A 15690-nucleotide genomic window follows, 5' to 3' on the forward strand; every position below is an offset into this window, starting at 1 on the left:
AGGCACCTTAGGCACATAGCCCGGCCTGGGATGCAAAATAGCCTTAATATTCCCGGTAGCAAACTCCAGGCACAGGAGCTATGAGGTAGGAGTAGACTGACCCCGCAGTAACGGACCCGCTCCAGAACCCCCGGGAGCAGAGCAATCGGGGGAAATGCTTACAAGCGCCCAAAGGGGCTGGATGCGTGAGAGAAAACCACAGTGGACAGTGTGTTGTCTCTCGAGATGCGAGCAGATCCACTTCCACTGGGCCGAACCTCTCGCATATTGACTCCACCTCCTCGGGGTGGAGTCTTCATTCCCCGGGCCTCAGCCCCTGCCTCGACAGGATGTCTGCTCCCCGATTCCGGTCCCCTGGGATGTATGTTGCTCTGAGAGACAACAGTCTCCCCTGGGACCACAGCAGTCTGCATAGAGGATCTCATACCCCCCTGATGATTTAGATAGGACACCACTGACGTGAACGACACAAGAACGTGGTGACGCTTGAGGTCTGGCAGAAAACTCCTCAGAGCTCGGAAGACCACCAGCATTTCCAGGCAATTTATGTGCCAGGAGGAATGATGGTCCTGCCATAGACCTCTGGTAAAGCGTCCGTCCATGACCGTTCCCCAGCACGTGAGGGAGGCGTCTGTCGAAACGGCTTTCCGGCGACATGATGCTCCCGGCACAGGACCTTGGGACAGGAACCAAAGTTTCTTCCTCATAGAAAGGGAACGAAGGCATCTGCGCGTAAACCTGATCATGCGGAATGGGTTCCCCCTCGGGAAAAACCCCTTGGTTTTCAACCACCACTGCATGGCCCTCATGTGCAGCAGGCCGAATCGAATGATGTTGCTGCCATGAGCCCTAACACTTTCTGAAAATGTTTCACAGTGATGGCCTGGCCTAGCTTTATCCTGGTCACCGTGGCCAGGATGGACAATTATGCCCGCATCGTCATCGAGTCCCACACAACCCCCAGGAACATAGTCCTTTGGGCAGGTGCCAAGTTGCCAACACGGTTTTCTTTGTGTTGATTCTCAACCCCCAGGCTCTGGATGTGAATATATATCAATATATATATGAAAATAAGCCAGTCGGCGATGTAATTTAACACCCGGATGCCCTGAAGCCTCAGCGGAGCTAGAGCTGCATCCATGTATTTGGAAAAGGTGCGAGGGGAGAGAGCTAGGCCAAACGGAAGAAACCGATATTGGAACGCTTCTCCCCTGAAAGCGAACCTCAGGAACCTCCTGTGAGATGGAAGGATGGAAATGTCGAAGTATGCGTCTATCAGATCTATCATGAAAAAACAATCCTCCGATTTGATCTGACTGAGACTGGTTTCGGGTATTATACGAGATTCGTTCCCGACCCCCTGAAGTGGCTCTCCGGCAGGGTTTGGTGTGCGGACATGAGCACTGCCTGGCTGCAAGCCTGTGGGGCAGACAGTAGAGCGTGCGTTCGCTGGATGTGCACCGAAGTGCACTTGACGGCAGGATACAGACATCGATTTCCTGTGGGCTCCGCCCCGTGGGGGACAGCCTGAAGAGGTCCTACAGTCGCTAGGACCTCTTTCCCGAAGCCTTTTTAGCCTGCAGAACGGCCCTCAGGTCACCCTGCTTCTGAGGAGGCTTCGGTTGAGAGCGCCATCTATGCCCCCAAGCTCATTGAGGCTGAGGAGATGGTGGATGGCTGTGGCTGCCACCTTGGGACAGACTTCTTCGACTTTGAGCAGCGAGGGAGATATTGCTTGAAGGCCGCAGACTGTTTCTTCACCTCCTGAAACCTGTTAACCCTAACGTTATCATTAACGGCGTCGCCGAACAGGCCAGAAGGCAAAATCTTTCTCCTTGATGCCCGATAGATTGAGCAAGAGGAGTCTTTAGGGTCTTTGAGGGAAAGACCGCAACGGGAAAGATAGCTAGCCAATGGCTTTTCCACCTGTGGCATCATCCCATAACCATTTTCTCTCGCCACCACGTTGTTGCTATAGTCTAAAAATGGGGGGCTGGACAAACGAGAGGTGTGTGGCTTGTTGCACGATTTACACATCGGGAATCGGGAAAAAATGGGAGACCCCGGCGATGAGGTTGCTCTCTGTGCTGCAGGAAGTGCTTGTCCAACTTTTGCGCTACCTGCCTTTCACGTGGCCAACTAATATTTAAATGGACCATGGCTCGAGACACAACCTCAACCAGCTCCTCATATGCGGGGGAATGAAGTGGCGAGTCATCTCCAAAATCCCCGCCTTCGATGCTGAGGACTTCCACTTCCTCAGAAGCAGACAGCTCCAACATCGGGTTCTCCACTAGTGAGGAAGAAGCCGCTGGGCAGGCTTCCGCATGAGGAGGGAGAACATCTTAACTGGCAGAGGAATCCTGAGAAAGTGCCTCAGCAGTCTCAGGGTCCCCTGTCAGATCAATTTGCGAACCCCATGATGTGAGCCGCTGCGTCACCTCGGTGGACACGGGACCTCCACCACGGGGAGCGCGAGCCTGACCATCGTCACTGAAGTCAAGTCAAGTCACATTTATTTATATAGCGCTTTTTACAATACAGATTGTTTCAAAGCAGCTTTACAGAGATAACAGGAAAATAATGCAACAAAGTTGAATAGCGTCACAAAATAGCGTCACAGTCCAGTTTAAGTAAGTTCAGTGATGTTTCATTTTTTTTAAATTTTTTTTTAAAGTTATTAATTCAGTTAATTTATATACATAAAGCCGCTCTGGAGAAAACTGTGATGTCATCATCCAGCTCAGTTCAGTTCTCATATAATGGTGTCAATGCAGGCAGATCAATATTATTGTTGAATATTAAATTAAATGTTAAAATGAAGCTCCCAAACAGTGTACTCAGAATTTGTCTGTGTCCCCACCTGTAATGAATATGGGGCAGGGATGCACGCACCTCTTGTACTGTTGGCTCGCTATGTTTTTTTTATTTTTACATATATATATGTGTGTGTGTGATTTAGTGGACAGACAACACCAAATATGACATAGAACGACAGAGAGCGCTTGCTGAAGAACAGAAGGGAGGGATAGATTACCCTAGTTAGGATAGTTACCCTAACCTTAACCCTTTGTAGCCCCTTGTAACATCGATCACGATTGGCTTAGTTTCATTCATGCTTCAGAGGCGCTACGCTTGGGGCCGTTCCCCCAAAGTGTCGTTACGACGCAATGCGAGTTCCCTTGAAAGGGAACTATGATTACAGTTGCTGTGATTATCTAATCGTAGAAAGTGTGGATCACACGATCATGTTCACATCTATAAAATGTCCCTTTTCACAACCTTTTTTTTTGCAGCACTAAGCATTCTAGCCAGTGCTGATCGCATGAATTCAATGCTCAAGACTCTCAGCAATGCTATCATATAACAAGTTTAGACATGATGTAGATAAGAGTTTTGGTTGGCTGTTTTATCAATGCATAAGCAGAAATAAATGATTTTGTGACAGAACAGCCAATTACATGAGTTACATATCAAAACAATAGTTTATCACTGATCAGGCTCACTTACTGTACGTGTTGTGGCATCATGTTTCGGTCCATCTTTCAGTTAAAAGTGCTAAAAGTGCATTTGCAAAGCTTGTATCCAATTGGGATTGGTTTACAAGAGAATCCACTGTCAAATTTCATATAATTCTGCCCTACTGACACGATCAGGCACTTCTAAAAGGAAGCAACACCCTGTTCTTCCACAGCCAAAATCTGTTTGTATGCCAAGTGACCATGTTTTAGTATCTCTCGCTTCTCTTCTCACCTCACTGACATGAGCCAAAGAGGCGATGCTGAAGAAGCAGGTGTTAATCTACGTAATGAAGAGGAAGTAGAAATCTACAAGCCATTGCAAAATGGGGATCTAAAATGTAAAGATTATTATGTATCGATGAGTTGACCCCAATATTAAATGAGGTATATTCAGAGGTACTTGTGAATGATAAGTTTCCTGACAGTTTTAATGAAGTTAATATCACTCATACCAAAACCCGAAAGAGATACGGTGGATCCTGCTAATTACCGTCCAATAAGTTTATTAAATGTAGATTGTAAAGTGTTAACAAAATTATTAGCCTCACAATTAGAAGGTATTTTACCTAAAATTATACACAGAGATCAGGTAGGCTTTATTAAAAATAGATCCTCGTCTGACAATATGAGAATACTATTACATCTCATGTGGATGAATCATTATAATCTAGATCCCATTGCTGCAATATCGCTTGATGCGGAAAAGGCCTTGGATAGGGTGGAGTGGGGGTTTCTTTTCGCGGCCTTAGGAAAATATGGTTTTGGTTCAGGTTTTGTGAAGTGGGTTAAAATTCTTTACTCCAATCCTAAAGCAGCTGTAATAACTAATGGAATAACATCATCCTTTTTTAATCTATCTAGGTCTACCCGCCAAGGCTGTCTTCTTAGTCCACTACTTTTTACATTAGTTTTGGAACCGCTTGCTTCAATGATTAGAGAGGAACCAAGAATTAAAGGTGTATTTGCAGGGGAAAGAGAACATAAATTAGATTCCCTGATCAGTGCGCTGACTCCTGAACTAGGGAGCTGACTGAGACTGAGACTCCCTGATCAGTGCGCTGACTCCAGAACTAGGGAGCTGATTGAGACTGAGATTCCCTGATCAGTGTGCTGACTCCTGATCTAGGGAGCTGATCGAGACTGAGACTCCCTGAGCAGTGCGCTGACTCCAGAACTAGGGAGCTGATTGAGACTGAGACTCCCTGATCAGTGCGCTGACTCCTGATCTAGGGAGCTGATCGAGACTGAGACTCCCTGATCAGTGCGCTGACTCCAGAACTAGGGAGCTGATTGTGACTGAGACTCCCTGATCAGTGCGCTGACTCCTGAACTAGGGAGCTGATTGAGACTGAGACTCCCTGATCAGTGCGCTGACTCCTGAACTAGGGAGCTGATCGTGACTGAGACTCCCTGATCAGTGCGCTGACTCCAGAACTAGGGAGCTGATTGAGACTGAGATTCCCTGATCAGTGCGCTGACTCCTGAACTAGGGAGCTGATCGAGACTAAGATTCCCTGATCAGTGCGCTGACTCCTGAACTAGGGAGCTGACTGAGACTGAGATTCCCTGATCAGTGCGCTGACTCCTGAACTAGGGAGCTGATCGAGACTGAGATTCCCTGATCAGTGCGCTGACTCCTGAACTAGGGAGCAGATCGAGACTGAGATTCCCTGATCAGTGCGCTGACTCCTGAACTAGGGAGCTGACTGAGACTGAGATTCCCTGATCAGTGCGCTGACTCCTGAACTATGGAGCTGACTGAGACTGAGATTCCCTGATCAGTGCACTGACTCCTGAACTAGGGAGCTGATTGAGACGCACCCATGTTTGCTGGAGAATGACCTGGGCATGTTGTCATGTGCAGAAAGACCATCAGCAGTCCTAAGCTTCAACTCTTCTTATTGTGTCTGGGTCTCAGTGTCCCTCAGGACCTGGATCAGTTAACCACTGCTGGGCTTTATTACAGTGACACATGAAGAAGGATTTGGCAGCATGGTTGCAGTCAGCTGTGAGATGACTTTAATTCCATCTGAAGACTCATTGTATGTGGCCTTTCCGGGCCACAAGACGCCAACAAAACACTGCCCTGAATTGAGTCTGAAGGAAAAAAGGCCTTTCTTCAAGAGCAAAGAGCAAAACAAAGAGAAGGCAGTGATTGGCCAGAATCACAGGAAATGACCTCAGGGCTGAGCTCATGTGATGTCAGATGTAGGCCGGGGTGCACAAAAACCCAACACACTCCAAATATATGCCCTTTGCCTCAAATCCTTCATTCGGATTAAAAAAGCGACTTTATAATAACTTTCATGAATGAATCAATAACAAACATTATATAATGCTTAACAGAACATTAGTTCATATAATATTCACATAGCTAGAAATATCAGATATGCTTGTTATTAAGTAAACACTAATGAGGATCATTAATTAATGTAAAGAGAAATGCTTACAAATGTCATTAAACCATCAATTCATATGAAACACGCATTTCTTTAAAATACTACAAATGATTTTTATTTACATCTTAATACATATATACTGTATATCAATATGAATCGATACTGAATGGAATCGAGATCGGAGTTGAGTCGAATCGCAAGCTTGTGAACTGAAATCGCATCGAATGGTGAAATTTGTGTCTATCCCAAGCCTTACTGCTTTGAAACATCTGTACCTCTGCAGTTGTTCTTTAGCAGAAATATGGACCACACTGATCATACTGAAACGATTTATTGTGCTATATAAATAAATGTGACCCAGTTTCTTTGTGAGAGGGGAACTGATGTGTTGAGGCTGGTGTTCAGAGCAGCTGCTGTGGTGGCTTGAGTTTCAATCTCTGATGAAGCCGACGGTAGCGTCACTGGTGGAGATGTGCTGTGTTTCACTGGTGGAGATGTGCTGTGTTTCACTGGAGGAGATGAGCTGTGTTTCACTGGTGGAGATGTCCTGTGTTTCACTGGTGGAGATGTGCCAGTCTCACTGGAGAAGATGTGCTGTGTTTCACTGGAGGAGATGTGCTGTGTTTCACTGGTGGAGATGTGCTGTGTTTCACTGGTGGAGATGTGCTGTGATTCATTGGAGGAGATGTGCTGTGTTTCGCTGGACGAGATGTGCTGTGTTTCACTGGACGAAATGTGCTGTGTTTCACTGGTGGAGATGTGCTGTGTTTCACTGGTGGAGATGTGCTGTGTTTCACTGGTGGAGATGTGCTGTGTTTCACTGGTGGTGTTGTGCTGTGTTTCACTGGAGGAGATGTTCTGTGTTTCACTGGAGGAGATGTGCTGTGTTTCACTGGTGGAGATGTGCTGTGTTTCACTGGAGGAGATGTGTTTCACTGGAGGAGATGTGCTGTGTTTCACTTTAATCGTCAGTTAGCTAAAGCAGTGCTGGTCTCCTGGACGCATGGTTGAAACACTTTGTGAGTGAAGCTTTGACACAAAAGGGTTTGTAATATTGTGACATGTTCAGTTCATGCATTGAAGTTTTTCATTTGAGCAAATGAAAGGAATGTCTCTTGGACATTTGACTGGTGTGCAGCGCGAGTTTGTAATGGATGAGAGGATGTTGAATAGAGTCGATGTGGGCAACCTTGATGTTGAACTGGGTCACGGTTCACTAAAGCACTCTAGTAAGATTTGCCTGAAGAAACAGAATAGAGGTTTCAATGAGGTCATGTGGAAGACATCACAGGCCTGACATACAGAAGATAAAACACTAATATTAAAGATGTGGAGATGTGCTGTGTTTCACTGGAGGAGATGTGCTGTGTTTCACTGGAAGAGATGTGCTGTGTTTCACTGGAGGAGATGTGCTGTGTTTCACTGGTGGAGATGTGCTGTGTTTCACTGGTGGAGATGTGCTGTGATTCACTGGTGGAGATGTGCTGTGTTTCACTGGAGGAGATGTGCTGTGTTTCACTGGTGGAGATGTGCTGTGTTTCACTGGAGGAGATGTGCTGTGTTTCACTGGAGGAGATGTCAAGTCAAGTCAAGTCAAGTTTATTTGTATAGCGCTTTTCACTATACAGATTGTATCAAAGCAGCTTCACAGTATTAAATTAAAATAATACAACAAAGTTTGTTTCAAGAGGAATTTATTGATTGATCAAATTAAATTAAATATCCCCAAAATATCCCCAACTGAGCAAGCCAAAGGCAACACAGATGTGCTGTGTTTCACTGGAGGAGATGTGCTGTGTTTCAGTGGTGGAGATGTGCTGTGTTTCACTGGAGGAGATGTGCTGTGTTTCAGTGGTGGAGATGTGCTGTGTTTCAGTGGTGGAGATGTGCTGTGTTTCAGTGGTGGAGATGTGCTGTGTTTCACTGGTGGAGATGTGGAGATATGCTGTGTTTCACTGGTGGAGATGTGCTGTGTTTCACTGGTGGAGATGTGCTGTGTTTCACTGGAGGAGATGTGCTGTGTTTCACTGGTGGAGATGTCCTGTGTTTCACTGGTGGAGATGTGCTGTGTTTCACTGGAGGAGATGTGCTGTGTTTCACTGGAGGAGATGTGGAGATGTGCTGTGTTTCACTGGAGGAGATGTGCTGTGTTTCACTGGTGGAGATGTGGAGATGTGCTGTGTTTCACTGGAGGAGATGTGCTGTGTTTCACTGGTGGAGATGTGCTGTGTTTCACTGGTGGAGATGTGCTGTGTTTCACTGGTGGGGATGTGCTGTGTTTCACTGGAGGAGATGTGCTGTGTTTCACTGGTGGAGATGTGCTGTGTTTCACTGGAGGAGATGTGCTGTGTTTCACTGGTGGAGATGTGCTGTGTTTCACTGGTGGAGATGTGCTGTGATTCATTGGAGGAGATGTGCTGTGTTTCGCTGGACGAGATGTGCTGTGTTTCACTGGTGGAGATGTGCTGTGTTTCACTGGTGGAGATGTGCTGTGTTTCACTGGTGGAGATGTGCTGTGTTTCACTGGAGGAGATGTTCTGTGTTTCACTGGAGGAGATGTGCTGTGTTTCACTGGTGGAGATGTGCTGTGTTTCACTGGACGAGATGTGCTGTGTTTCACCGGAGGAGATGTGCTGTGTTTCACTGGAGGAGATGTGCTGTGTTTCACTTTAATCGTCAGTTAGCTAAAGCAGTGCTGGTCTCCTGGACGCATGGTTGAAACACTTTGTGAGTGAAGCTTTGACACAAAAGGGTTTGTAATATTGTGACATGTTCAGTTCATGCATTGAAGTTTTTCATTTGAGCAAATGAAAGGAATGTCTCTTGGACATTTGACTGGTGTGCAGCGCGAGTTTGTAATGGATGAGAGGATGTTGAATAGAGTCGATGTGGGCAACCTTGATGTTGAACTGGGTCACGGTTCACTAAAGCACTCTAGTAAGATTTGCCTGAAGAAACAGAATAGAGGTTTCAATGAGGTCATGTGGAAGACATCACAGGCCTGACATACAGAAGATAAAACACTAATATTAAAGATGTGGAGATGTGCTGTGTTTCACTGGTGGAGATGTGCTGTGTTTCACTGGAGGAGATGTGCTGTGTTTCACTGGAAGAGATGTGCTGTGTTTCACTGGAAGAGATGTGCTGTGTTTCACTGGTGGAGATGTGCTGTGTTTCACTGGAGGAGATGTGCTGTGTTTCACTGGAGGAGATGTCAAGTCAAGTCAAGTTTATTTGTATAGCGCTTTTCACAATACAGATTGTATCAAAGCAGCTTCACAGTATTAAATTAAAATAATACAACAAAGTTTGTTTCAAGAGGAATTTATTGATTGATAACATTTAATTAAATATCCCCAAAATATCCCCAACTGAGCAAGCCAAAGGCAACACAGATGTGCTGTGTTTCACTGGAGGAGATGTGCTGTGTTTCAATGGAGGAGATGTGCTGTGTTTTACTGGAGGAGATGTGCTGTGTTTCAGTGGTGGAGATGTGCTGTGTTTCACTGGAGGAGATGTGCTGTGTTTCACTGGAGGAGATGTGCTGTGTTTTACTGGAGGAGATGTGCTGTGTTTCACTGGTGGAGATGTGCTGTGTTTCAGTGGTGGAGATGTGCTGTGTTTCAGTGGAGGAGATGTGCTGTGTTTCAGTGGTGGAGATGTGCTCTGTTTCACTGGTGGAGATGTCCTGTGTTTCAGTGGTGGAGATGTGCTGTGTTTCAGTGGTGGAGATGTGCTGTGTTTCACTGGTGGAGATGTGGAGATATGCTGTGTTTCACTGGTGGAGATGTGCTGTGTTTCACTGGTGGAGATGTGCTGTGTTTCACTGGAGGAGATGTACTGTGTTTCACTTGAGGAGATGAGCTGTGTTTCACTGGTGGAGATGTTCTGTGTTTCACTGGAGGAGATGTGCTGTGTTTCACTGGTGGAGATGTGCTGTGTTTCACTGGAGGAGATGTGCTGTGTTTCACTGGTGGAGATGTGCTGTGTTTCACTGGTGGAGATGTGCTGTGTTTCACTGGAGGAGATGTGCTGTGTTTCACTGGAGGAGATGTGCTGTGTTTCACTGGAGGAGATGTGCTGTGTTTCACTGGTGGAGATGTGCTGTGTTTCACTGGTGGAGATGTGCTGTGTTTCACTGGTGGAGATGTGCTGTGTTTCACTGGTGGAGATGTGCTGTGTTTCACTGGTGGAGATGTGCTGTGTTTCACTGGGGGAGATGTGCTGTGTTTCACTGGTGGTGTTGTGCTGTGTTTCACTGCTGCATTACAGTATATCTATGCAGTGGTTTGAGCGTTTTAGTGATCGGTGTTGTGAAGTGAGTCTGTGCGAGAGACACACAGTTTCATGCTTCCAGATCTAGATTGCAATGTTCTCATTTACTCATCGTCAGTTAGCTAAAGCAGTGCTGGTCTCCTGGACGCATGGTTGAAACACTTTGTGAGTGAAGCTTTGACACAAAAGGGTTTGTAATATTGTGACATGTTCAGTTCATGCATTGAAGTTTTTCATTTGAGCAAATGAAAGGAATGTCTCTTGGACATTTGACTGGTGTGCAGAGCGAGTTTGTAATGGATGAGAGGATGTTGAATAGAGTCGATGTGGGCAACCTTGATGTTGAACTGGGTCATGGTTCACTAAAGCACTCTAGTAAGATTTGCCTGAAGAAACAGAATAGAGGTTTCAATGAGGTCATGTGGAAGACATCACAGGCCTGACATACAGAAGATAAAACACTAATATTTTCATTTGAAAGTCAGATTTGAACTCAAGCGGGGGAATTAGGGTAATCTGGGACACCTAAACTCTGAGCACAGTAAATGCTAAAAGTCTCGAATTACCCTCAGAATATTAAAGGGATTCTCCACTTTAAAATGAAAATTCTGTCATCATATACTCACCCTCATGTTGTTTCAAACCTTTATGAATTTCTTTCTTCTGCTGAACAGAAAGGAAGATATTTAGAAGAATATCTGAAGAGTTCAGATGCAAAAGCCTCTAAATGCCATCTGAAATTTTCTTATAGAATGATCATTTTTATCAAGCTCGTACATTTAAATTAAATAATTTCACTCAAATGGCAATGAAGATGACCTATTAATTGTCATTTAAGTGAAATTACTGAACTTAAATATACAAGCGTGATAAAAATGATCATTCTATAAGAAAATTTCAGATGGCATTTAGAGGCTTTTGCATCTGAACTCTTCATCTGTAACCAGACAGTTTCTGGTCTCATTGACTTCCATAGTATATTTCTTTCTACTATGGAAGTCAATGAGACCAGAAATTGTCTGGTTACTGGAAGTAGCCTGGAAGTAGCAGGGATTTCCCCCGGTCTGTGGATAAATACAATCTTAAAGGTCTTAGTAATAGTGAGTTCATAGCTTTTTGCTTTCAGAGCAGTGATGTATGAAGTCATATATCCCATCATACACCTGACACAATGTGTGTACAAACAAGCTCAAATGAGCCTAATGCAACTTTTCAGCAAGAAAAAGAAGATCTTAGAAAAAGAGACTCCAGTGTTGTTGTTGTCATTCTCAAATGACTAGCATCTCTTATTCTAAAATAACATTGTTCGGTCTTTTTGACACATTTGCAAAAGCCAAACATGCATGAGTCGGATTATTCATTCCTATATCCAGGAGTGGACAGCTGTGTCATGCTTAAACTAACTCAGCGAACACATGAACGGTCATCTGTCTCTTAAGTGTCTGTCAGTGAGTTCAGTTTGTGTGAACAGTGGAAGCCCATTACATCATCACATGTTATTCTTGTGTATATGAGTTGGTTCATTTGATGTGGATTGTGTGTTTGTTTCTCTGAGCATTAATACACAGCTGTTTGATAATGAACTTCCTGCCTCATATTTTCCTAACGCTGTGGCCGGAGCGAGAGGGCCGCCGGACTGCAGATGATGATGTGCCGTGTCTCAGTGTTTAATGATGGAACTGAAACTGTCAGTCTAATCATCATACAGAGTGATGTCATTTAGATTTGATTTTAGCTGGTTTATGATTGGACACATTCAGGGAGTGGGTTGTTTGGGATTTGTTAATTTTATATCCCTGGAAGGAATTTGTTTCAACTTCTGTTCAGATGCATTAGACATTTCTGACAGCATATTATAATAGCTCAGGTTACGACTGGAGCACTGCACCACTGTCGCTTTGGGGAACGCCTAATTTTATCTATTGCTGTCCTACCTATATAGGCGATATTATCTATATCAGCACAATGCACTGTCGCTGCCACCACCACTTCTTTCATGAGACCAAAAGAGATTTTCATTGTTATAGATTTTATGCCCAGCGTTCCAAGCAGTAAAATGTCTGTGACACTACGACTTTTCCTGGAATAACCTGCCAGAACACCACACCTTTTTCAATAATATGTTTTGCTAACATAATGTAAAATTCTGAAACATAACATTTAAAAAACATTAGACAAATGTCCAACAAAAACATTTAAAAAAACATTCCATGAACAATGTATAAATAAAGTTTTTTATGCTAAAATTTAGAGAACATTATTAAAGACCAGATAGCTCTGAACAAATGTTCTATTAACGTTACTGGAAATTCGTTTGATCATAACTTTGAGAGAACCTTGCAGAACGTGCTGAAAATATTTCCTGTTAGCTTGGATAATAAAAACGTGTGGGGAAAGATGGCTGAAATGTTTGACAGCTTATGTACCTCAGGGGGCCTGTAAACTGTACAAATACATTTATAGTCCGGAAGTTATTAGTTTATTTTTAATTTAGTTAATTCAATAACACTTTATTTCTACATTTCTTTAATTTCTAGATTAAATAACCAGAGGATGTGATATATGTGAAATATATGATTTTGTGCTGTATATTGGTGTCATACACTGCATTAGCTTTAGGATTTTATAAAATAGATGACTCCAGATTCTGCATGATTGACTCAAACATCTACAGTCACACTAATGATCTGCATTACTTGACAGATGAACTGATTATTAAAATGAACAGATTTACTGAACACTGATGTCTTGTCACAGTGCTTGTCCTCTTTCTGTATGCATATGTATAGCGGCTGTTACAGTGTAAAGACAGTGCTGTGTCGTGTGCTGAACTAAAGCAGCTCTGATGCAGGATTTCATTCACTAACAACCCAAGACTGATGTTGAACTTCCCTCAGAAAACTATGCTGCTGATCTTTCCTTCAGCGACTGCACATATCACATATATTATTGATCAAATCTCTGCTGGCCGATGCTGTATTTTCCACATGTCTAGATGTTTTCTGTGTCAGAAGTGCAGCTGTGTGTGTGTGTGCAGCGTGTGATGGCGAGCACTGGGGTCCGCACTGCCGGAGCCGCTGTCAGTGCCAGAACGAGGCGCTGTGTAACCCCATCAGCGGAGCCTGCCTCTGTGCGCCGGGACACCGCGGCTGGCGCTGCGAGGACCTCTGTGAGCGCCACACCTACGGCAACGGCTGCCAGCAGAAGTGCCTGTGCCAGAACAACGCCACATGCAACCACATCACAGGAGAGTGTGTGTGCAGCCCTGGGTACACCGGAGCATTGTGAGTTCACCTGCGACAGCCGTCAAGTGTTTGCACTCCTGTAGCTCAGACAGATGACGGTGGCACTAGCAACACCAAGCTCATGGGTTCGAATCCCAGGGAATGCAAGAACTTGGACAAAAGTGTCTCTTGAATGCATGAATGTAAATGTGTTTGGTATGTGTGTGTGTGTGTGCAGCTGCGAGGACTTGTGCCCTCCAGGGAAGCATGGGCGGCAGTGTGAGGAGCGTTGCCCCTGTCAGAACGGTGGCGTGTGTCATCATGTGACCGGAGAGTGTTCCTGCCCGGCCGGCTGGATGGTACGCCTGCAACACTCAATATTAACTGACATCTAGAAGTAAAGATAAATATTTGTGATTCATCAGGCCCTATTTTAACCCTCTGAGGTCTGAGCTGTTTTCTGGGCTCTGGAGGTGGTCTGACATGCTCTGACATTTGTGTTTTTTTCTGTTACTTGTGACATTTTCATGGCTAAAGTCTAATTACACTGTATTCAGCACAAACTCTGCTACAATAATATATCAGCAGCATGTATGTAAAAGTTTGTAGTTTTGAGATAATGACATTTATGCGTGGTTTGTGAAAATACAAAAAAAAATTCTCACTGAAATAAGGCCATGAAACCCGTACTGATTATTTCTTCACAAGACTTTTGAAAATTGTATGACATAGCCTAGAATATTTGCTCCAAAACTATGTGAAAATCACCCTGACTGCTCATTCAGATAAGACAATATATTGATTTAAAATTTCTAAGACGTGTTTTGTGTGACAAAGCCATATGCGAAGAGGCGTGATCATCTCATTAATATGTAAGGTTTTAACACCTGAGAAAGACAAAGACACTCCCCTAACTGCCCTATTAGGAGCGATCAGGCCCTGTCATTCAGAGCAACCTTGCACAAAGAATGAGGAGATTTAAAAAAGAATGGCTTTTAGATTGTTTGGATTTATTTACAACACAACACAATCCAAAAATACAAATGACAAAAGAGCACATTGAAAACAATGATCCAAAGACAGAGACCTTTGTGCCATTCCTAAAAACATTGTACATACCTTTCATTTCCAAGGTGTTTGATTTTCACTTTACCATGTTCATATACAGAGACTCATGTGAATGTTGAAGTCAGCAGGACTCAGTTGCATCTGGTCCCTGAAAGAAAAGAAAAAAAGAAAAAACTGTGAACATACTGATATCAAGAGAAACTATAGGGCTGCACGATTTTGGGAATAGATTTTAGATTTTTCTGGTTAAAATTTATTTTTAAAATTCACAGAATACACACACACACACACGTTTCCAACAATATATAATGAACACCAGGTTTGTTGTGCCTTGTAGGCATAGGCTACGCAGTGCTGCATAAAATAATAATAACAATAAATTAAATCTTCCTAAAGATTTCAAGAACAACTACGCTAGAGAAAAATATATTGATTATCATATGTTACTTCAAATGTTTCCATTCGTTATGATGATATGAAATGAGATAATAGTAAAAACATAAAGCCTAATGTTTGGTGCATTTTTCCTTTCAAACGCAATCGCGCTCCAAAATATGATACATTAAAACCCACAGCGCGCTCCAAAATATGATACATTCAAACGCCATCGCGCTCCAAAATATTAAACATTATGGTTATACATATCTATGTTTGAGCAGATATCCACAAACAGTATTTAACAGGAAACACGGGTCTAAATAGTATAATATTCACCATACACCACAGATTATTTTTTTATATTTCTTTTTTCTGTATAACCATAAATGACGGAGTCATTTAAGTTTATGTTGCTGCTATGTGAAAAAAATCCAGCAAAACGCGTCGGCGCGTTTCTCGAGAGGGTTAAGGATCGGCACATCCGGCGCATGGTCTAAAAGGGTTGTCGCTATTCTCTTAATGAGTAATGGGTGAGTTTTGGGTGTAATGTACAATAAACCAATCAGAGTCTCATTTCCCATTCCCTTTAAAAGCCAGTTGCGCTCGCGCCATGGCGGATTCGCTATTTAGATGGTGGACTTTGCAAGCGGAAAAACTGAACGCTTCTCTAGCGAGGAAACGGATCTGCTCGTGCACGAGGTTAAAGCGCACAAGCAGACCTTCTACAGGACAAAGTGTACGCCTGTGGACCCGTCTATAGGTGCATATTACTAACCCGCTCTTTAAATAACCAAAAAAATACAGCGCCATTGACTTTAGACCAGG

The 15690-nt window shown here is 43.7% G+C and overlaps 1 protein-coding gene and 2 long non-coding RNA genes across 3 annotated transcripts in view; 1 reads left to right on the plus strand and 2 right to left on the minus strand.

Annotated features, from left to right (window-relative positions):
- The window catches only part of LOC309488959, a 217475-nt gene that overhangs the window by 98543 nt on the left and 103242 nt on the right, over window positions 1–15690 (minus strand). The window lies entirely within an intron of this gene.
- megf10 (multiple EGF-like-domains 10) overlaps window positions 1–15690 on the plus strand; it is a 108572-nt gene that overhangs the window by 34079 nt on the left and 58803 nt on the right. The window contains exons 6-7 of the mRNA XM_082157387.1: window positions 13233–13479; window positions 13658–13778. Coding sequence (XP_082013513.1) covers window positions 13233–13479; window positions 13658–13778 — 368 coding nt within the window. The remainder of the gene's footprint in view (window positions 1–13232; window positions 13480–13657; window positions 13779–15690) is intronic.
- LOC309488961 overlaps window positions 1–15690 on the minus strand; it is a 132775-nt gene that overhangs the window by 15958 nt on the left and 101127 nt on the right. The window lies entirely within an intron of this gene.

Source organism: Leuciscus leuciscus, assembly GCF_965113295.1.
Source record: "Leuciscus leuciscus genome assembly, chromosome: 24".
NCBI classification, from domain to species: domain Eukaryota; kingdom Metazoa; phylum Chordata; class Actinopteri; order Cypriniformes; family Leuciscidae; genus Leuciscus; species Leuciscus leuciscus.